Source organism: Rhinatrema bivittatum, chromosome 3 (assembly GCF_901001135.1).
Source record: "Rhinatrema bivittatum chromosome 3, aRhiBiv1.1, whole genome shotgun sequence".
Taxonomy (NCBI): domain Eukaryota; kingdom Metazoa; phylum Chordata; class Amphibia; order Gymnophiona; family Rhinatrematidae; genus Rhinatrema; species Rhinatrema bivittatum.
In genome coordinates this window covers 164,180,529-164,203,258 of record NC_042617.1, presented here as the reverse complement: position 1 = coordinate 164,203,258, position 22,730 = coordinate 164,180,529, and the positions used below count along the sequence as shown (strand labels likewise).

The 22,730-nt window shown below is 42.6% G+C and overlaps 1 protein-coding gene across 1 annotated transcript in view; it reads right to left on the bottom strand.

The window, feature by feature from the left end:
* RYR2 (ryanodine receptor 2) overlaps positions 1-22,730 on the bottom strand; it is a 1,771,220-nt gene that overhangs the window by 709,457 nt on the left and 1,039,033 nt on the right. The window contains 3 exon segments of the mRNA XM_029593907.1: positions 1,822-1,925; positions 3,408-3,540; positions 11,400-11,514. Coding sequence (XP_029449767.1) covers positions 1,822-1,925; positions 3,408-3,540; positions 11,400-11,514 — 352 coding nt within the window.

The following is a 22,730-nucleotide window of genomic DNA, read 5'->3' as shown; positions in this document are numbered from 1 at the left end:
CTACAGGACAAAATCAAGCAGGCGGAGAAAAAGGTGCTGCTACTCAGTACCGACACATACAGCCTGACAAAACCCCTGCTATTACCTAAAGGAAAATATGGTTTACACTCTTTCTTTTCCAGTACATTTTTTTCTTCTGAAATATTCTAATGTATTATATATCTAAAATGGGAGTGTTATAAACATCAGCTTTTTTCATAAATGACAAAATGTGTTTTCTGCGACTATTGTTTGTAATATGTTCCTTTTTTTTTTTTTTTTTGGACCATTAGGAACATACTTCAGAGCACGTGCGCCCTACATCATCAGGAACATGATGGATCCACAGCATCGTGCAGCTCCGGGAATGCCGGAGGAAGACGGCAAGAAGACGCCGCGGTAGCAAACTGTCCATCAGACCCGGAGGGAGTCGCCACAGTGCTAAGGAGGGCATAGTGCGGGCGTCGAGCAGCGACGGTCGCAACATATCCTGCTCGCTACGTCCAGGAGGCCTCGCCTAAGTCCAAGCGGCTTGGGTTCTCACGATATCCTCCCGGGGGGACCAAGGGCTTCCAGAGGTGAAATTCCAGTTGGCCTCCTGGCTCCAGCTTCTTCATCTTCACTCTCCGGGACGCCTCTTCAGACACTTGCCACTGGAGCCCTCTAGTAAGCCCAAGCGGCTCGGATCCTCACAGGCTCCTCCTAGGGGTATCTCGGGCTTCCCATGGTGAAGATCCATCAGGTCTCCTGCCCCATGCCACCTCCCGGCTTCAACCTCCACTGTGGGCCTTCCCACGGTGCGTCATCATCTGTCTCAGCCGGCTCAAGAGTCCACGAATACAACAGCTACTTAGCCGGATAAGTCGGAATTAAGCTAGATCAATGATATACCCACGTATTTGTACTTCACATTTTAAAGGGATACACAAACATATTTTTACTCATGTTATATAGATGCATTTACCCCCCATAAATTGGCTTTTACACATGTAAGTCAGGGGATTTTCTAACATGTGCACGGCAATGAAATAATCAGTTTTATAAGTTAGTCTAAAAGTTCAGTCAGTCCATTTGCAGCTCATGAATAACTTCCCGGTTCTTCAGCCTGAAGTCCCCCCATTTCACACATACCCCCTCCCCCACCCAGTGATCTTTTCATTTTTAAGATGTTTAGGATCAAATACACCAGATATTGAGCAGGAGTAAATATATGCAAATAAAAGACTTATACCATCCATTTGGCAGGTTATAAAATAGCAACTTAGGTGCATAAATGTTGGTTCCTCCCCAGAATGCTGCTGTCTTATTCCTTTTTTACATGAGAAAATTTACTCAGGTCCCTGATTTACGTGCGTATGTTGCAGTCTTTAGAGTATATTTGTGTATTTGCTATTTTACGTGTGCATGTGCTATTTTTTACACACACATTTTTTGAAAATTTGCCACTGACTGTACTGCCTGTTGACTTGATCTTATGTTTCAAACTAGTTTTGTAAAGTGCAATATACAATCAAATCACATATCTTAATATTTAATTTCTAAAATGTCTGGGCAAACAACAAATCCTTTTAGATAATGTTGCTTTTCTCTGTTATTTTTTTGCTTCGAGCTATGTGACCTGAGTCTTTCATTCACAGTTTCTAATTTTCTCCCTTGTATATATAAAAAAAAAAGAGTTGCAAATTACATTTCATCACATTCTCTGAAAAGGAATTATGTAGTTATTACACGCCGAACCACAAATGTCCCAAGGATATCCATCAAAAGTTCGCTGTGACTTTTAATATTAATTCATGCTATGCTAACAGAATACCATATGGAGATTAAAAATCAAATGATTACCTTTTCCAAATCAGGCTCTCGCAAAGCTAAGGCAAGTTCATTATTGTCCATGACAGATGCTGCTGCAACATCTAAAGGGGTTGAACCACGCATGGATGGGGATGCTGTTAACAAAAATAATATTTCTAGTGTTTACTCTTCCTCACAATGCTCCTTTTCCTAACCTCTATTAGACACGCCTTTCCCATTTCACAAGAGCTCTCTGACGGCAGATATCCCTCTTGGGTCTTTAGTCCTGTTACTGTTTTCTGTCACAGGACAGCAAGGTCCTGTGGCCGAGGATATAAAACAAGAAATGCAGCTGCCACTGCTTTTTGACCATGCATACATTCCACAGGTCCAGAAATGTACTGGCTTTTCCAGCATCTGTATCCTTTATTTTCCTGGGATTACTGTGGGCAAATCCTGAAATTTCAATCATTACAGCTCAGTATTTAGCAAAGGTCCAAAAATTTACCAAGGTGATTCTGAAAATCTTCAGAAATATGTGGTTCCTACATTGTGCTGTATGACGTTAACTGCTGGACCATCAGGTACAGCCCCATAATAATCATTGAAAAATAAAACGAGAAACAAGCCTTTATAACATCAACCAGATGGTTCAGAGACAGAACCATGGGCTAAGATGGCATGAGATTTGAGTCTGAAAGCAGAATCTGCTTCTGCCAGTCAAGACAATAAGATCAGATGCACTACAAATGCAATAATCTCAGTCCTGACGAAAAGAGTGGAGATATAAGAACCCACTCCACAAATATATTACTTCTTTTAATTCCTCTTTTAAAGTAATTCATGTTATGCTAACAAAATACCATATGGAGATTAAAAACTGTTTGGATCAAAAATTCAAAAGGTTCACTGCTAGAGGAAGGGGCTGCTGTAAAAGATGCTCCCCTGGAACACCAGTTCATACCCCATGGGAAGGAAAAGGAAAGGGAAGTTAAGGGGGAAAGTTCCAAGCTGCCACACAAATATCATTTATTATATAGTTGTCTGAGACCTACTCTGCTTTAAAGCAGGGGTTTGGGGGGCGGGGGGGGGGAGGGGTGTGAATCTATAGAACTAAAACGGGTTCTATTTGGGCTTCAAAGAGAAAGCAGCTGCTCTAGAGAAAAACTAGTTTATAAGAAATGTTGACTGACACTAGTTTAACATTTTGTTTTATTTTTTTTTAGAATTCGGTTACTTTTAATTAATCATTAAGGGGATGATTTTCAAAGCACTTTATGTGCATAGAACCCGATTTTGCTGTATTTTTGAAGTTGAAGTAGGTGTTCCAGGTAGGGGCAGGGAAAAGATTACATACACATTTTTTATTTTTGTAAGCACATAAATCTAACTGCACAAAGTTCTACCTGCTCAGGAGCAGGTGCAACTTTGTGCGTGCATATCCACATGTGTACCCAACAAACCTGCACACATAGGTTCACTTTGAAAATTTGGGCTAAAATCTGGAGGTAAAAAGTAGCTGCAGAATTTAGCCCTGTGAGGATAGTTATAGGAGGACCCTCTTAAACTGTTAACCTTGCCCCAAAGATTTTCTCCAACTAACTAAACTAAGGTACGGAACCTCCATCATTACTTACCAAGTCCCACGCTGCTGTTTTCTAGTAAATAACTCAGATGGTCGAACATAGCTTTCTGATTCTGTCTGCTTATGCGGCAAAAGTAGCATAGAAAACGACAGCAGTTTGCTACCATCTTGGGAAATGTAATTTCCTGCAAGGCAACAGCATTGGAATCACACATTGTATAGGGGTTTCCAACCTGTCCTGCATGCACACTGGTTTTCAGGATATCTGTAAGGGACATGCTTGCAATAAATTTGCATACACTCGATGCCCAGTGTATGCAAATCTCTCTCTCATACATATTCACTGTGGCTATCCAGACAACCAGACTTTTAGGTGTGCATCCAGGACTGGGATAGGAAATATTGCTGTAAACTGATATACAATAACTGAAATCATAAATTTTGCATTTATAATTAAAAGAAAAACATATTAAAATATGACAGGTACATTAGGTGCTAGTTCCAAAAGATTTTTCATCCAGACTACAATAGAAATCCCATCTTGAAACCCAAATCTATTTTTCTTTTTTAACACTTGATTAAGATACATGCTTTTCAGATAAAGGGCTTTGTTCAGCCTTTACACAAAGGTACTGTTTCACTGGCTGTTTCTGTATATATCAAATGACCTCTGGATATTAAGTAGGCAGTACTGTTATCACATGTTGTGATCTTAATGTACTTTAAACTAATCTGCTTCTTTGACTTGAGAAAACCCCTTCTAGATTTCTTGTAACAGAACTGAAATCCAGTGTTATCTTGATTTAAATTCACAATACTTAGTGATTATATGCAATATGACTTTCTTATATAATATTATAGTGACCAAAAATAATTAAATTTGAATTTTAAGCATCCTTATTATAGTAATAGTAGATGATGATAGGTAAGGATCAATAGGCCCACCCATTCTGCCGAGTGTTTCTCCTCTCTGGTTCTGTAGAGTTTTGGATAGATAAGAAGATAAATTCCCATATCTAAACCAATAACAATTCCCCATGCCTTTTACCCAACAACTCAACACTAGTACTACTATTGCCTTTTTTTATCTGTCTTAAGCATTTTTAAATTTCATAACAGCACTGGTAGGCTATTTCAGACCTTGTCTTCCCCTTTGGTTCTTATAAATCCGATACTTAACCCAACACCCAGCCTACTTCCATGTCTTACTACCAAGCTTTGTAATAATCCAACAGCCTTCAAAAGGAGTCTATTGTCCAAAACATCCCGCTAAACCATGCTCATTGATATTAGAGCTATACCATACTAGCTCTGCTCAAGATACCCCCATCATTCTTAGAAGCCTGATATAGTCATACTGCCACTATCCAGCCACTGGATTGGGACATTACTGCAGGAAAAATGGTTCTGGCAACTGGAAACAGAACTCACTCATGAGAAGGAAAAACTGGACCTGTTTACAAATGGCGAAAATATTTATGATGTCATAGTAGGCCATAGTGGTTGTCATTCAAAAGCGAGGATTCTAGACTTCAGGAAAACTAATTTTCAGGCCGATACAGTAAGGACACGTTAGAAAGAGTGCGGCAGTGCCGGGAGCACCCTCGTTTTCCGCACGCACAGTCCGGATCACATACCACTCGATACAGTATTTAAATGGCATGCAAATGCAAGCCGCGTCCAAAGCGCGTCCATGAAGCATCCATGAAGTGCATTCCATTTTACTGTATAGAGCGCTATACAGCACCTATACAGTATCCTGGGTGAGCTGGTACCTGTCATTTCAAATGTCATTTCAAAAGACATTTGAAATGACAGGTACCAGGAAGTGGATGGTTCTCCTACACTCGGGCATCGGGGATTGCCAGTCCTCTCTCCCCCCTCCCGATGCAAGGCACAGGGCGAAAATCGACTCAACACGTTATTAAAGCAAATAGAAATTGTAACAAAAGTAAACTTACTGCATGCTTCTAGCAGCCCCAGTCCTCTCTCCCCTCCTCCCGAGGTGCCCACCGTGGCTCCCCTGCCGGAGATAGGGGGCAGACTATCCCTGTTTTTCAAGGAATGGACCAAAGTAACGATGGACCAGTGGGTCCTTACCGTGATAAGAGAAGGTTATACTTTAGATTTTGCACGGCGTCCTCAGGACTGATTTCTAATCTCTCCCTGCGGTTATGAAACCAAGTGAAGAGCGGTGCAGGACACTTTGCATTGACTTCTGCAACTAGGAGCCATCGTCTCAGTGCCTCCGGAGGCAAGAAGAAAAGGCTGTTACTACATTTACTTCATAGTGCCAAAAAAGAGAGATATTTTTGGCCCATTCTGGATCTGAAAAGAGTAAACAGATGACTCCGGGTCCCCCGGTTTTGCATGGAGATGCTCCGGTCAGTTATTGCCTCGGTGCGCAAGGGAGAGTTTCTAGCATCCTTAGACCTCACGGACGCATATCTTCATATAGGCATTTGGTCAGACCACCAGAGGTTTCTTCAGTTTTCGGTACCGGATCAGCATTTTCAGTTTCAGGCTCTTCCCTTCAGTCTGGCCATAGCGCCCAGGACATTCACCAAAGTGATAGTGGTGGTGGCAGCCCATCTCCGCAGGGAGGGTTTGCTGGTGCATCCTTAATTGGACGATTGGCTGATTCGTGCAAAATCGAAAGCCCTTGCCCAGGAGGCGATTCAGAGAGTACTTCAGCTCCTGCAATTGCTGAGTTGGGTGATCAATCTCACCAAGAGCCGACTGGAGCCCACCAAGTCCTTGGAATATTTGGGTGCTCTATTCAACACTCAGTAGGGCAGAGTTTTTCTTACCACGGAACGCATTTCCAAGCTGCAAGTCCAAGTAAGACGTTTAATGCTCAAGCATCCACCCAGAGTCAGAGATTATTTACAGGTTCTCAGGTCGATGACTTCAACATTAGAACTGGTACCCTGGGCCTTTGCTCATATGAGGCCTTTACAGTCTGCCTTGCTTTCCCGATGCAACCCAGTCTCCGAACTTTTTCATCTACCTTTGCCGCTTACGGAGATGGCACAATCCAGTTTTGATTGGTGGTTGGTGATGGACAATTTAACCCGAGGAGTTTCCCTGGAGGTCCCCGACTGGACAGTGGTCACAACAGATGCCAGTCTCTCTGGTTGGGGAGCAGTATGCCGTAGGAAATCGGTGCAAAGACTTTGGTCTCCCATCGAATTGCTCTGGTCAATCAATTGACTGGAAACCAGGGTGGAATGGTTGGCGTTGCAAGTATTTCGTCCTCTTCTCCAGGGCAAGTCTGTCAGAATTCTCTCAGACAATGCGACCACAGTGGCGTACATCAATCACCAAGGAGGAACCAGAAGTCAACAGGTGGCGATGGAAACTCGCCAATTGATCAGCTGGGCTGAACAAAACTTGGCAAGCATAGCAGCATCTCACATCACCGGCATGGACAATGTTCAGGCAGACTTTCTCAGTCGTCACCGCCTAGATCCCGGAGAATGGGAGCTGGCGGAGACCGCCTTTCAACTCATATGCGATGCATGGGGCACGCCCAGCATGGACCTAATGGCAACTTTTCGGAATGCCAAAACGCCACGGTTCTACGCTTGTTGCAGAGAGACGGAAGCAGAAGGGGTAGATGCCCTGGTGCTGCCATGGCCCACCGAGGTTCTGATGTACTTCGTCCCGCCTTGGCCATTGATCGGCAAAGTGCTCAGGTGGATAAAGATCCATCCAATGGAGGTCATCCTGGTAGCTCCAGAGTAGCCGAGACGTCCCTTATTTGCAGACCTTCTCAATCTTGTGGTGGAGGGGCTGCTGCGGGTTCCAGTTCTCCCAGACCTGCTGCATCAAGGGCCTGTTTGTTTGGAAAAAGTAAATTGCTTCTGTCTAGTGCCATGGCTTTTGAAAGGCAGAGGTTAAGTCGCAAAGGCTATTCTCCGGCCATAGTAGCTATGCTTCTCCGATCGCGTAAGACTTCTACCAATCTCACAAATGTTAGAGTTTGGAAAGTTTTTGAGACTTGGTGTCTGGACCGGGAGGTCACGCCTACCTGGGCCTCGATGTCAGATATTCTGTGTTTTCTACAATCCGGTCTTTCCAAGGGTTTGTCATGTAGTTCCCTCAGAGTGCAGGTGGAGGCGCTTGGTTGTTTGCATGGCTCAGTCCAGGGCATAGCGTTAGCGGCACATCTGGATGTAGTTCATTTCCTTAAGGGAGCAAAACACATGCGTCCTCCGATTCGGCATCCTTGTCCGTCATGGAGTCTGAATTTAGTTCTCACTGCTCTTTGCTCGGTGCCTTTTGAGCCTTTGAAGAGATCAACTCTAAAAGATCTTACCTTGAAAGTGATTTTTCTGCTGGCTATTACATCGGCTCATAGGGTGTCGGAACTCCAGGTGCTTTCCTGTAGGGAACCCTTTTTGCGGATTTTGGATTCGGGTGTTTAAGGACAATTCTTTCTTGCCGAAAGTGGTTTCCTCTTTTCATGTCAACCAATTGGTGGAGTTGCCGGCCTTTACGGATTTAAACCGTTCGGATCTTTTGACTGGCGACTTGTAGAAGCTCGACGTTCGCAGAGCTTTGCTGCATTACCTAGAGGTTACCAATGAGTTTTGTGTGACTGACCATATTTTTGTGCTGTGGAGCGGTCCTAAATGAGGACAGCAGGAATCCAAAGCTACTATAGCTCATTGGCTAAAGAAGGCTATTAGTTCGGCCTATCTCCTTCGTGGAAGATCCCTTCCTACGGATCTGTGTGCCCACTCTACTCATTCGCAAGTGGTGTCTTGGGCAGAGTGTCAGATAGTATTACCACAGGAGATTTTCAGGGTGGCTATGTGGAAATCTCTGCATACTTTTGCAAGATTTCACAGACTGAATGTCCAGGCTCCAGTTTCAGGAGGATTTGGAGAGGGAGTGCTTCAAGCGGGCCTCTCCAGATCCCATCACAGGTAAGAAAGCTCTGGTACATCCCAGGAGTCTGGACTGATCCGGGTACATACAGGGAAAGTAAAATTAGTTTCTTACCAGATAATTTTTGTTCCTGTAGTACCATGGATCAGTCCAGAATCCCGTCCATCAAAGACATGGAAGAAAGGGAGAGTCCACTCATTTTCTTATGTATTTCGCTATTTCAGATTGGCAAAGATTTGAATTTCTTTGTCCTCAAGTGGTTGTCAAGGTTCAGGTCCCAGGAGGGTTCAGTGGACCGGTTTGTTTCTTTTATTATATATAGTTAAGATGGTTTTGAGAGTTCCATTCTGCTTTGACATTGAGTAATATTGCCGGACTGTAGGTGGCACCAGCCTATATATAGGCGGAGTTTGTTTTGATAACTGCTCTGTCTCCATCTGCTAGAGGGGGGGGGGGCAAAACCCAAGAGTCTGGGCTGATCCATGGTACTACAGGAACGAAAATTATCAGGTAAGAAACTAATTTTCCTTGAAGGCACAAATAGAAGGAAAAATATCTAATACAGAAAAACTGATTTTTTTAAATATGTTAGTGATGGGATGAAGCACAAAAGTGGGACCATAAGAATCAGAGGTAAAGGGGAGGAATATGTAGAGAAAGACAAGGAAAAAGTGTAAGTCAAGAAGAAGGTCTTGGTCAAAATTTACATGTTGTGCAGGGGGAACTTTTAAACAAAGATTTGTCTAGGTAACTCCCAAAGCTACCCTGATAAGTAGGACCACAGAAAACTTCCACAAATAGCAATGGATGCAAAGTAGACCTCAAACAATTTTTAGAATACTGTATTCACAAGGAGCTATCAAAACTATATCCCTTTATAGTCTTGGATTACATCTGAGGCTAAAAATGGAACTTAGGATAGTTTTCCCAGCTCTCTTTAAAGTCAAGAGTGGTTCTAAAGAACAAGTGACAGACAGATGTACTTCCTCTTAATAAAAGTGGAAGTAAGGAGGAGTTTGAGAACTGTAGGCCAGTTAGTCTGACCTCAGTGGTGAGTAAAATAATGGAATTGCTACTAAAACAAAACATAATGCAGTTCCTGGAATCCAGTGGGTTACAGGATCTGAGACAGCATAGCTATATCAGAGGTAGGTCTTGTCAGAAGAAGCTAATCAATTTCTTTAATTGAGCTATCAAAAAAGTAGATCTGAGAAATGTAGTGTACTTTGCTTTCAGTAAGGCCTTTGATACAGTTCTCAACATAAAATACTGATCACCATAGATATAGGCCCAAATGTGACTGACTGGGTTAGAAACTGATTTCGTGTGAGGCATCAAAGGATAGTGGTAAATGGAATTCATTCTGAGGAAAAGGGGTTGCAAATGGTGTGTCTCAGGGATCGGTCTTCAATCTGGTTCTGTTCAACATTTTTGTATGTGATATTGCAGAAAGGCTACCGCGAAAAGCTTGCCTGTTTGCAGATGATCCCAACATCAGCAACATGATAGACACTCTTAAAATGTAGGAAATATGAGGAGGAATGTAGTGAAGTTTGAGGAACTGTCTAGAATCTGGAGGCTAAGATTTAATACTAGAAAATGCAGGCTCAAGCACTTTGGTTGAAAAAATCCAAGAAAGCAGTACTGTATAGGGGGTGAAGTCTGTGCACAAAACAAGAGTGGAATCAGGGGATAATCATATCTGATGATCTTAAAGTGGTCAAACAGATAGATAAGACGATGGCAAAACGCACAAGGATGCTTTGGTATATAGGGAGATAAAAGCAGGAAAAAGGAGGTAATATTGCCTCTGTATAAGTGTTTGGCAAGACCTCATTTGGAGTACTGTGTACAGTTCTGGAAACTGCAACTTCAAAAGGATATAAACCAAATAGAGTCGATCCAGAGGGCACCTTCTAAAATGGTCAACAGTCTTTATCATAAAGCATGCTGGGGCAAACTTAAAAATCTAAACATGTATACCCTGGAGGAAAGGGGGGAAATGGGAGATAAGATAGAGACATTTAAACACCTTCATGAAATAAATGCACAGGAGATGAGTCTCTTTTAATGAAAGGGAAGTTCTAGAAGAAGGAGTCATGGGATAAGAGTGCAAGGGTATAGACTCCGCAAATATTTCTTTACAGAAAGAAAGCATGGGACAAGTTCAGAGGATCTCTGAAAAACAAGAAGAGATTGTAAAGCTAAGCAGGTGGTATGGATAGGCAGACTAGATTAGCCAAATGGAGGTCCATATTCAGACACAATCCGATTAGCAAACTTATCTCGTTAACTTGGAAGGTACATTCAATAGTGCAGCTGCTGGCTAAGTCATTCAGTTAACTCTGAATATTGGACTTAGCCAATTAACTCAGCCGGCTAAGTCAATTCCTCCCAATTATACCCCTGGAATGCCCCTAATTTAGCCAGTTAAATTCTAGTCGCCTAACTTCTTAGGCGGCTAGAACTTATCTGGATATGTGCCCGAATATTCATTCAGCAAGCTAATTTCTGAGTTAACCAGCTAAAGGCTTTTGAATCTGGACCTCACAGCCTTTATCTGTCATCATGTTCTATGTTTCTATGATTGTATTCTCCCTTCTTTGGCCCTCTAAAGTTCCATATCACTGAGCAAACATTCAAGCCTCCTCTCTCTCATTTCTTCTACCTGTTATAAACACCCCCCCCCCCCCCCCCCACACACACACACACACATACACACAATCCATTTATTACTATGCTCTGTGTCAGTCCCATGTACATTTGCATTCTGTCAGGTAATTCAGATTCCCACTGTTGTTATGCTATTCCAGACATCTACCATCTCTTCGGCAAAATTTCCATCCTCGAACTTGAAATCATGATCCCCTGTCTTTGAATTTCCTTTCAATGGGAAAATTCCCTTTTCCATATCTATTAACCCATGATGTCTCAAATTTTTTAAGAAGCTGTGCTCTAAATAGGACACTGGACATAATGGGTTAAAACCTGTCAAATATCTGAATGTTTGTATCATATATCATCATTTTGTCTTTCCTCACGTGAGTGTATTTTGAATGTCTTAAGCCTTTCTTTATAGGGTTATTGTTGCAGGTGTTACAAAAAGTTAAATCAAATCTGGCAAATCAGAAATATTTTTGTTTTTTACCTTGGACTCTCCACCTCCAAGCACATTTACCATGACCTCCATCACGGTCTCGTGCATACCCAAAGCTCTCATGAGGTTGGGGTGTTGGTAAAACACTTTATTGTTCATGATGTCTCTACAGGAGGAAGTAAAAGCATTATATCTTAGGGAGAATTACCTTACACGATAGATATTGAGGATTCTGGTAAACATGTGACTTAGGGCCTTATTCACTAAACTTCATTTATGTATTAATGCATGTGTTAATGCTGAACACATATTAAAATGACATTAAGCAAGTTAATGCATTCATGTTATTGATGACACTTTTTTCCAATAATTCCATTTTTTGCAATAAAATGTAAACCCCCCAAATATTCATCAGCGTGGTAAGCAGCAAAGGTAAGCAGATAACTTTTTCTGGTTAACTTTACCTAGGATGTTCAGCAGCACTTATCTGGGTAAAAATGATGCTGAATATTCCTGGATAAAGTTAACCAGAGAAAGTTTGGATTTTAGATTTAATTATCTTTCCCAAATTGGAGCTCAAAGTACTAAAGTTATTTTCCTGTCCATGAGATATAACAATCTAAATTATACCCAAGGTTATGGAGAATGAAGTGTCTTGCCCAAGGTTACAAGGAGTGTCAGCAGGATTTGAACGCTGCCTTCCCTAACCACTAGGCTATTCCTCCACTCTGATAAGCACTTATCTGTAGGTCTTCCCTTTACTCCAACCACACTTGTATGGATAAATTTAGCTGGATGGTGAATAATATTAGTGCTGTCTGGATAAGGTTTCAATGCACCCTGAAACGCCTCCACCCCTGTTTGACATATTATACTGTTATCTCTTTTTTCCCCTCCCTGCTCCTGTTCTCAGCTCTATGGTTCAATGTATTTCTCGCACTTTGTTAATCTGTTCAGTGTAAACCGATATGATGTGAAAACGAATATCGGTATAGAAAAAACTCTAAATAAAAAAATAAACCCTGCCTCTTCTTCTGCAGGTAACTTTTTAAGAATATTTGATGAATAACTCCCAAAGTTACCCAGTCAAATCTTTTGAATGTCAACCTGATTATGACTAAAATGAAAACTTAATTGGTCCATTTATACACAGTGTGGTTTGCATTAATGCAAACATCCATCTTAATGTGTCAGTTAACATAAAACTAACTACATTTCTAGAGATATACTGAAAAGTCCAACATTAAGGGCTTGATTTTTCGAACTGACTTACATGCATAAAACTGTGATTTATGCTTAAGTGGCTCTTTGAAAATCAGTTAGGGGATTGTGTATGTAAAAGTATGTACACAACTGTTCCCACACTACCAAGAGGCATTGCAAGGGGAGGAGTTGGAGTGAGGAAAGAATTTATGCACATAAAGGTGAATTTTAAAAACCCGATGAGCGCATTAATTAGGGGATGTGCGCATATGCTGGACTGGTGTGCGCCATGCAGATTTTAAAAGCCGCCCAGATTCACACATGAATGCCGCTGCCCACGCATCTCAACTTCTTAAAAACGGTGGGGCACGGGCGGTACATAGGCATTTTGAGATCTGACCCAGAAATTTGCGAGTCAATAGTTACGCGAACTGAGGTCCCCTGCCGTGTAACTTTACTTCTGCTATGGATGGCGTTTAAGTAAAAAAAAAAAAAAGAGGTGTAAAGCGTTGAGGTAACAGAGTGGTGTACAAACTATCAAACCATGGGGGTTTAGAAGACCCAGTTGGTAACTGGGTGAACTGGGAATTGGTAAAACAGGCAATGGCATCGGCACGGCCCTTTTAAAATTTCCCTACGTACACGGTAGAAGCAGATTTTGCACTCCCAGTCGCACATCCACTTACAATTGGGTGCACTTGCGCGCCCGGCCAGGCTATTTTATATCATGTCTGCATACATGCGCGTATGTTTTAAAGTAGCCATGTCCCTGGATGAGGGCTGACAAATGCATGCACATGCGCACTTGTTTAAAAGTTAACGTCATACTTTCTATTTTCAAAAGTATGCATGTAACTGTAGTCACAGAATACCTGTGAGGTTTCAAAGCAGACATGCACATAAGCTTTGAAAATTTGGGCTAGTCACAAAAATCATATTAAATGATTCATTTGTTTTTGTTTTTTTTAGAGAGATTTAATGATGAAACCTAGATGGTTGTTGTCATTGAACATATTTAAAGCACTTCTGGCAGTGACTTTTGTTATTTAAATATTACATATGGTGAAATAGAAAAGAAAGATGAGGGGTTTTCCCACAGCAGACATAATGCTGCAAAGGACTATTTAACCCTATCTTTCTGATGGAAATAACACTACGCTTTGGTTTTCAGTTACTAAAATAGAGTCAGCAATTTTAACTCAGGGATGATAATCAGTCTCAGCAAGTTATAGAAAGTACTTGTCCATCATTCTGATGTGCAATGCATTACAAAACAAAATGAGGTTACTGAAGGACAGACTGTAAGTCAGCAATTTTCTACTAATGTTTAGATCAAGGATAAAGGGGCTGTGCACTAAAGCTTAGCATGCATGCCAAAGCCCTTTATTATGCACGATAAACTGCATGCTACTCATCAAATGCTTATCCTGCCTGCTGAACTAGTTTGGATTGACCTTACTATGCCAATGCTATATTTCTCACAAATTTGTATGTAAAGGAAGAATATGAGATGCAAATGTGGCTTCAGTGGCTGTGTGTTAAATAGCATCATATGCTTGCTTTCACATGCTATTTAGCAGGTGGTTTCCAAGACCTAAAATTTAACTCCTACTTCAGAGTAGATATTAGATTTATTTGCTCACATAGGGCCGGATTTTAAAAAGGTTCCGCGCGTAAATCTGGAGGATGTACGCGCGGAACTGGGTTTTCGTGCGCCAGGCCTATTTTCGAAATGCCCGGCGACGCGCGTAAAGCCCCGGGACGCGTGTAAGTCCCTGGGCTTTACTAAAGGGGCATGGACGGGGTCAGAGGCTCCAGGCACAGCGGCCATTTGCCGCTGTGCCAGGTATCACGCGCCGGCCGACTGTTCCAGGGCTGAAGGCAAGTTTTGAAACAACAAAAACAAAACAAAAAAGATAGGGGGGAAAGGGCGGGGGAAGGCAGCGCTGCTTGGCGCACGCAACGTGCACAACCGTGCACCCCCTTGGGCGCGCCGACCACGGATTTTATAACATGCGCGTGCATGTTATAAAATCGGGCATACATGTGTGCGTACTGGATAGCGCGCGCACATATACGCCCACGCGCAACTTTTTAAAATCTACTCCATATTATTTAAAAAACTCTACCTGGATACATTGTGTGCCCATTGGCACTGTTGTATTTGCCCCCTTTTTTTTTATTTCAGAGCAACCTGTAGCTAGAGATTCCATGTGAGAGCACTCCTGTATCCTGCTTGTCCTCGGAGAAAGCAAAGTTGATCCGAATGAAGAAAACAGAAAATAGCATATGCACTGGCAAGTTAGATGCAAAGCATTGATAAGGAAGACAAGGGAAGATATAGTGGAATTAAGAAAAGATACAGAGAAAGAAGACCAAAATGATAAAAGGATGGAATGATTCCCCTATGAAGAAAAGCTTAAAGGTTTAGGGCTCTTCAGCTTGAAGAAGAGATGGCTGAGGGGAGATATGCTAGAGGTCTATAAAATAATGAGTAGAGTTGATGCTGTCTCCATGAATTCTGCAAGGCCAACAATTATGTCTGGGCACTATGGTTCAGCAAGGTATGACTCCAGTGGCGTGAGGCAAACAGCCTAGCCACAGTTACTTTCCATCTCCCTCCAATAGGCATGGATCTGCATGGACTTTTCTCAGAAGCCCCTTTTAATGTCCTTACAGTGATGTTAAACGTTTTATAATGTGCTGAGGACAACTCTGAGGCTGCTGACACCAGATGCTATTCTTTTCCAAAAAGCGCTCCTTTGCTGCAAGAAATCTTGCCAAAGAGCACAATAAAGTTTTCCAATATTAGCTCCAGGATTTTGTTTTTTTTTCTCTTGAGTTAAGTCTAACATCCATTGGCATGTGCATGTGCACCTGTACCTTAATGTTTGGTTGAGGATCTGGCTCCAGTCATTCAATCTATTCTCTGCACTTTCCACCTCCTCCTCAACTGATATAGGAGGTGCTTGTATTTTGTCGGTTTTTCCTCTCCTTTGCTGAGTTCCAGTAGCTCTTCCTCTTCTCCCATCAGTACTGAAAATGAGCCCCATGTGCCGGGCATACTTTTCAGGTCTTTAAAGCCAGAAGGTGGGGCCATGAGAAAAAGAGGACTAAGCAAGCTGCAGTTACTGGGTCTGTGCTACTTTGAGCGGGGACCAGATACTATTTAGCACTCAGGTGCAAGAAATACATCAGTAGTACACTAATTAAAATAGTGTGCATTATAGTGCTAAATAGTGCGGATGCTATAGATACTACATTTTAATGACTGTACTAAAGAATTTAGCAAATTGCTCATTTTATTGAGCTTATTTAGCAACCACCCATGAAAAATATTTTAATATAAGTTTTAGTGTATAGGTCTCAATGGTTTTCTTAGAAGGAAGTTGGAAAATGTTGGAAAATTCATTTTAGTCTAGACATTTGGGATTTGTAAACTTTCAAATACTGAAGGAATTTCTCATGTTGATTTATTTTAAAGATAGTTAGTAGAGGTTCTGCAAGCTCCAAAGGATTCCTTTCCCCTCATATTAACAGGGTAATTTCCTAACAACCCATGTAGGTCTGAAGTCCATGTGTAGAAAGTATATGCAGACGTCAGCCCTAATTCTCAAAGTAGACTTATGTGCATAAGTCCACTTTGAACATCAGCAGGTGTATGAGGAACCCTGCATGGCATACGTGCACACATTTATGCCTGCGTGGGAGCAGATGTATATGTGTACCTGTACATTTATGTGCATACTTAAAAAAAAAAAAAAAGAAAGTATGAGCATAAATGGCTTCTCTGCCACCCCTATCAGCCATGGGAATGGCACTTTTAAGGATGCGTAAAAGTACATGCAAAATCACTTCCACGTGGACTTTTACACACACAATTCCCAGAGTAATTTTCAAAAAGCCACTTTATGTATGTAAATGCTTTGGAAAATTAGCCTCTGAAATCATATATTCTTCTAATTTTAAATCTACTCTTTTGAAAGATAAATGTATACTCTCAATTTTGTATAACTTTGTTAATTAGAAACAAGAGGTGCTTCACGTGGTTCACAGCTAGAAGATATTTCAGGGGCTTCTACTTCTAGGGCGATTCTTTTGATCACGATTATTTTTTAAGAAGACAAGAATGGGAGGTATGGCCATTATTTTTCTGGAAAAGATACCATTTTCAGGATTATCAAGTGACAGTTTAATGTAATGTTTCTAGGCCTACTCAGAAGGACATTTCTGAGTTTTCATTAACAAGTGACTACACCAGGTGCTTTTTTGCTCATTGACACACTCTCGTAAATGTAGCTTGCTCTAAAAGAAAATTCAATCTATATTTTTCATCCTGAGCAAGCATCTGCATGCACATACATTTGATTTGAATTTTACATGCTCTATCATGAGCTTAACTTGTGCGGGTGAACTTGCATGTATATTTTTTTATAATGCAAATGTATGCACGTAAGTCCCTCCTCCATAATGCTTCTCCCCAATGCACATAGAAGTACATGCACAATCAAGTTTTGTGTATACATTTCTGTACATCATGCCCCCAGCGATTTTATAAACAGCCATGTGCATGCATAAAATATGACTAATGTTATAAAATCTCCTGGGATTCAAATACCATTCCTGGTGCTACCCCGCCACGGGGTAGGGTCTATCCGTTGTCTGCCTTAGAAACCGGTGCTATGGCAGAATATATTCAGGACAACTTACAGAAAGGATTCATTATGCACTCTAAATCTCCAGCCGGGGCCGGCTTCTTCTTTGTTGGAAAAAAAGATGGGACCTTGCGTCCATGTATAGACTACCATGGGCTAAATGCCATTACCATCAAGGACCGGTACCCATTACCACTTATAGCTGAACTCTTCGACCGTCTACAGGGGGCCAAGGTGTTTTCGAAGTTGGATCTCCGAGGAGCATATAATTTAGTCAGGATTCGTGAGGGAGATGAGTGGAAGACGGCTTTTAACACCAGAGATGGACATTATGAATATCTTGTTATGCCATTCGGACTGACCAATGCTCCTGCTGTCTTTCAACACTTTATTAACGAGATATTTAGAGACCTGCTCTATGTCTGCGTGGTAGTCTACCTAGATGACATTTTAGTTTTTTCCTGCGATTAACAGATGCATCGTCAAAACGTTATTCAAGTACTGCAACGGCTGAGAGAACATAGACTCTATGCAAAACTAGAAAAATGTATTTTTGAAAAAGAAGCTTTACCTTTTTTGGGGTATATTATTTCTAGGCAAGGTTTTCAAATGGACCCCACTAAATTAAAATGCATCCAAGAATGGCCTCAGCCTAATGGTCTACGTGCACATCAACGATTCCTTAGATTCGCAAACTACTATCATAGTTTTATACAGAACTTTTCCAAGTTGGCTGCGCCCCTTACTGCACTCACTCGTAAGGGGGCAAACATCAAGGCCTGACCCTTGGAGGCGGTAGAAGCCTTCCAGGCTCTCAAAGAATCCTTTCTACAACAACCTTGCCTCTGACATCCTGATCCCAGATGCCCATTTACAGTGGAGGTTGATGCCTCCGCTGAAGGAGTAGGAGCTGTCCTGAGCCAAAACAATGCATCAGGGAAGTTTCATCCATGCTCCTATTTCTCTAGGAAATTTTCTCCAGCGGAGCGCAATTATTCCATAGGCGACAAAGAAATTCTAGCTATCAAGCTCGCGTTCGAAGAATGGCAACAGTGGCTGGAGGGGGCACAACACCGTATCACGGTCTTCACGGACCACAAAAACTTGGTATATCTCCAACAAGCCCAACGCCTGAACCTGCGCCAGGCTCGCTGGGCGCTTTTCTTCACACGTTTCGATTTTGAGCTCCGATATCGACCTGCTAATAAGAATGTCAAGGCGGATGCACTGTCTCGCTCTTTCTCCAATGTTGACATTGAGGAGCCAATTCAAAATATTATTGACCCAGCTCGCAATATTCACAGTCCCACCGGGCAAGACTGTGGTACTTAAGAGGCTTCGTACTAAAGTATTAAAATGGGGACATGATTCTCAGTTGGCCGGACATCTGGGCAGAGTTCGGACTCAGATGCTCTTACAACAATATTATTGATGGCCCAACATTCATAAAGATATTCGTGCATATGTGGTTTCTTGCCCAACCTGTGCACAACACAAGATTCCTATCGGGACGATTTGGGGACTTTTACAGCCACTACCCATTCCCCAGAAACCCTGGACACATATTTCCACGCATTTTATTGTGGATCTTCCGCCATCTGAAGGCAATACAGTAATATGGGTGGTTGTGGATCGATTATCCAAAATGGCGCATTTTATCCTGCTTCCCTCCCTCCCATCTGCTCCTCGTCTGGCCCAACTGTTTATGCTGCATATTTTCCGCCTCCATGGCCTCCCACAGCATATCATATCTGATCGAGGCCCTCAGTTCACGGCCAGTTACTGGCTCAATCTTTGCAAGAAGTTTAACATTTCCCTGGACTATACCACTGCATTTCATCCGCAGGCTAACGGACAGGCAGAACATACAAATCGTATGTTAAAGCAATTTCTTCGGATTTATGTCAACTCCCGCCAGGACAATTGGGCATCGCTTCTCTCATGGGCTGAGTTCTCTCATAACTCACATGTCTGCTCCGCTACAGGGACATCTCCGTTCCAGATTATATTTGGACAACACTCCAGGCCGCCTCTACCTTTGCCATTACCGGTACCATCACCAGCAGCTCAGCTTACTGCAGTACAGTTGCGGCAGCTCTGGATTCACACCCAGCACATGCTCCAGAAAGCTGTCCATACTGCCAAGACATTCGCTGACAAACATCGATGAGCAGCTCCACGGTTTCGTCCAGGAGAGAAAGTATGGCTTAGCACACGGCATATCCAGTTGCGAGTTCCTTCCATGCGGTTGGCCCCACGTTATATTGGACCTTTTCCTGTACTACGTCAGCTTGCTCCTGTAACTTACCAACTCCATTTACCAACCACCTTGAGGATTCATAACTCCTTCCATGTGTCCCTTCTGAAACCGTTAGTCCTCACTTGGCCTTCACGGAGAACTCCCGAAGTATCATAGCATAGGGCTGATGACGAGACCATATACCAGGTACAAGAGGTTCTGGACGTCTGGAAAAGAAGTAAAACATGGGAGTATCTTCTATCGTGGGAAGGATTCGGACCTGAGGAGAATTCTTGGGAACCTGCTAAGAATATACTGGATAAGTCTCTTCTCACAAACTTTCATGTTGAACACCCTGGAAAACCCAAGCCTTCTCGGGGGAGGCCTAAAGGAGGGGGTACTGTTAGAAACGCCAGCCGCAGCACCTCGCAGCCAGGTGTCATGGCCGCCGGCTGCGGCGGGCCACAACCAGGGTCGGGCTGGCGGCCACGGCATTAAAGAAACTCACCGGGAGCACCAGGGCACCTGTGGCGGCAGGCAGCCTTCTGTTTTTGCTTCTTCACGGCCACTGCCGCTGCCTACCTGGCCGCATAGTTCTCAGCGGTCTGGCTCCAGCCTCCTAGGAGCCGTGCGCGGCTGAAGAGAATATTTAAAGGAGCCATGACAGGAAAATGTCATAGCTCCCCCAGGGACTCCTCCTTCCAGTTCCTGTATATAAAGCAAGGTCCTGTGTCTGTGTTCCAGATTCGCTCTCCATCCCGCTTCTGCTCTTCTCCTTGTTGGACTGACTCTTTGGCTCCTGACCCTCGGACCGGTGCTGGTGTTCTTCTGGTTTTGACTTGGACTGGCTCTGGACCCTTCTTCTTTGCTCCTGGATTGGCTTCGGACCATTCTCCCGTCTGCTCCTGGACCGGCTCTCGACCTCTCACTGGACTTTGACCCTTGGACTGGATTGGGACTATCCTTCGACATAGACTCCCGGACTGACTACGACCTGCTGGAGGCGCCAGCCGTCTGTAATCAATGATCTGCAGGAGGCGCCTGCATCCAGACCATCGTCACTCTTCAGGGATTCTCCTAAGTCCCAGCGGCCGTATCCCTACAGGCTCCTCCTGGGGGGATCACGCGCTTCCAGGGTGAAGCCTTCATTGGTACTTATTCAACAGGCCTTGCCATCTGACGGTAGAGACCGAAGAGGGTTGACTTCCTTTTTTGGTAGCGCTGACTCTACCTCGAAACAGGGGTCCACGTTCAGATTCATAACAATTTTCTGCATGGTGAAAAGCAGTTATCCAAGCATTTTCAAAGTGAACCCATATGCATAAAATTTGCTTTGAAAATGTAGGGTAAAATCTGGGTATAAAAGTTACACGTAGACTTTACCCAAACCCACATAGTTATAAAATTATCCTCATGTCTTCAGTCTTTCATCTCTAGATCTCTATTTTGCCTTTTTTTATTCTCTTAGTCTTGTATGTTGGATGATTTGTGACATCTTTGAAAAATATTTCTCTCTTTCTCTTTGTTCTTTGTATTTGTTTGGGTTGTAAAGTTTCCCTTTGTAATGTTTATATATTTTTAAATGAATAAAAAAAATCCAGTAGGAAGCAAGTTTGGTTCCTGTATAAGCACTGCTTTGAAATTTACATTGAAGGTATAGTAGATGTTACAGACTACAATGGAATATACACTGCAGTTACACGATGTTAGATACCATATTAGGAGTTACCACACAAGAAATATCTCTAAGCGTCTTAGAAAGTAAATTGAAATCCTCAGCTCAGTGTGTTGCAAGGGTCGAAAAAGCAAACAGAATGTTAGGAATTATTAGGAAAGGAACGGCAAATAAAACAAAGAATGTCATAATACCTTTATATCGCTCCATGGTGACACCGCAGCTTGAGTACTGTGTGCAATTCTGGTTGCTGCACCTCAAAAAAGGTATAGTTGCACGGGAAAATGTACAGATTAGGGCAACTAAAATGATAAAGGGGATGTAATGACTTCCCTACAAGAAAAAGCTAAAGAGGATAGGGCTTTCAGCTTGGAGGGGAGATTGGAGAGAGGTCTATAAAATCATGAGAGGAGAAGAATGGGTAAATGTAAATTGATTGTTTACTCTTTCAGATAATACAAGGACTAGGAGGCACTCTATGGCGTCAGCAAGTAGCACATTTAAAACAAATCAGAGAAAATTCTTTTTCACTCAATGTAAAATTAAGCTCTGGAATCCATTGCTAGAGGATGTCATTAAGGCAATTATCATAACTGGGTTTAAAAAAGGTTTGGGCAAGCTCCTGGAGAAGTCCATAAACTGCTATTAACCAAGCAGACTGAGGGGTCGATTTTAAAACCTGCGCACATGGACACGGCTATTTTATAACATGCACATGTTGTTGCGCGCATGTTATAAAATACGATTACCGCGTGCACATAAGCAGCCTATTTTAATATCAGCACACGCATGTGCGGGTGGGTGTCCTCTGACACACGCAATGGGGGGAATTTTCTAAAGAAACACGCGGCAAGGCAATAGAGCTTTCCCCAGTTCCCCATATCCCTAGTTACCCTTCCTACCTTTTCCCCTCTCCTCCTCGACCCCTAACCCCTACCTAGCTATTTAAAATGTTTTTGTTTTAATACTTACTGCTCCTTCAGAGCAGAATTAACTACTGTGCACCGGCCAGCTGCCAGCGAGCGTTTCCCCAGGACTGGGCCTAATGGCCGCTGTCCCGGTCGGCCCCTACCCCACCCAGATCCCGCCCCATGGCCCACCACTTCTGCACATGTCAGGAGATACGCAAGTGGCCAGGCCATTTGTAAAATGTGCTCAGCGCATGCAAGGCCAGCCATGCGCGTATCTCTCGGATTTTACGCGTGCGGCTTTTTTAAAAATTTGGATTAGGGAATAGCCACTAATTATTACTGACCTTAATAGCATAGGATTTATTTAGTGTTTGGATACTTATAACCTAGATTGGCCACTGTTGGATTTGATGGTCTCTCGGTCTAACCCTGTATGGCAATTTCTTATGCTCTTTTGTTCTTAGAATTAATCATGATTAGGATAAAGAAATTGCATTTCAACTAAGCACAACTATTTGTTATTATCATGAAAATCAGGTGGCTTATTGATTAGAATAATAGACTAGGGTGGAGATCTAGGTTCAAATCCTACTTTTGCCATTGGTTTTCATCGTGGCAAAGGGAGAGTCACTTTAAAGACAATTTTCAAACTACTCTAGCCACGTTAAAGTAGATTAGCGCACCTAGAATGCTCTTGCT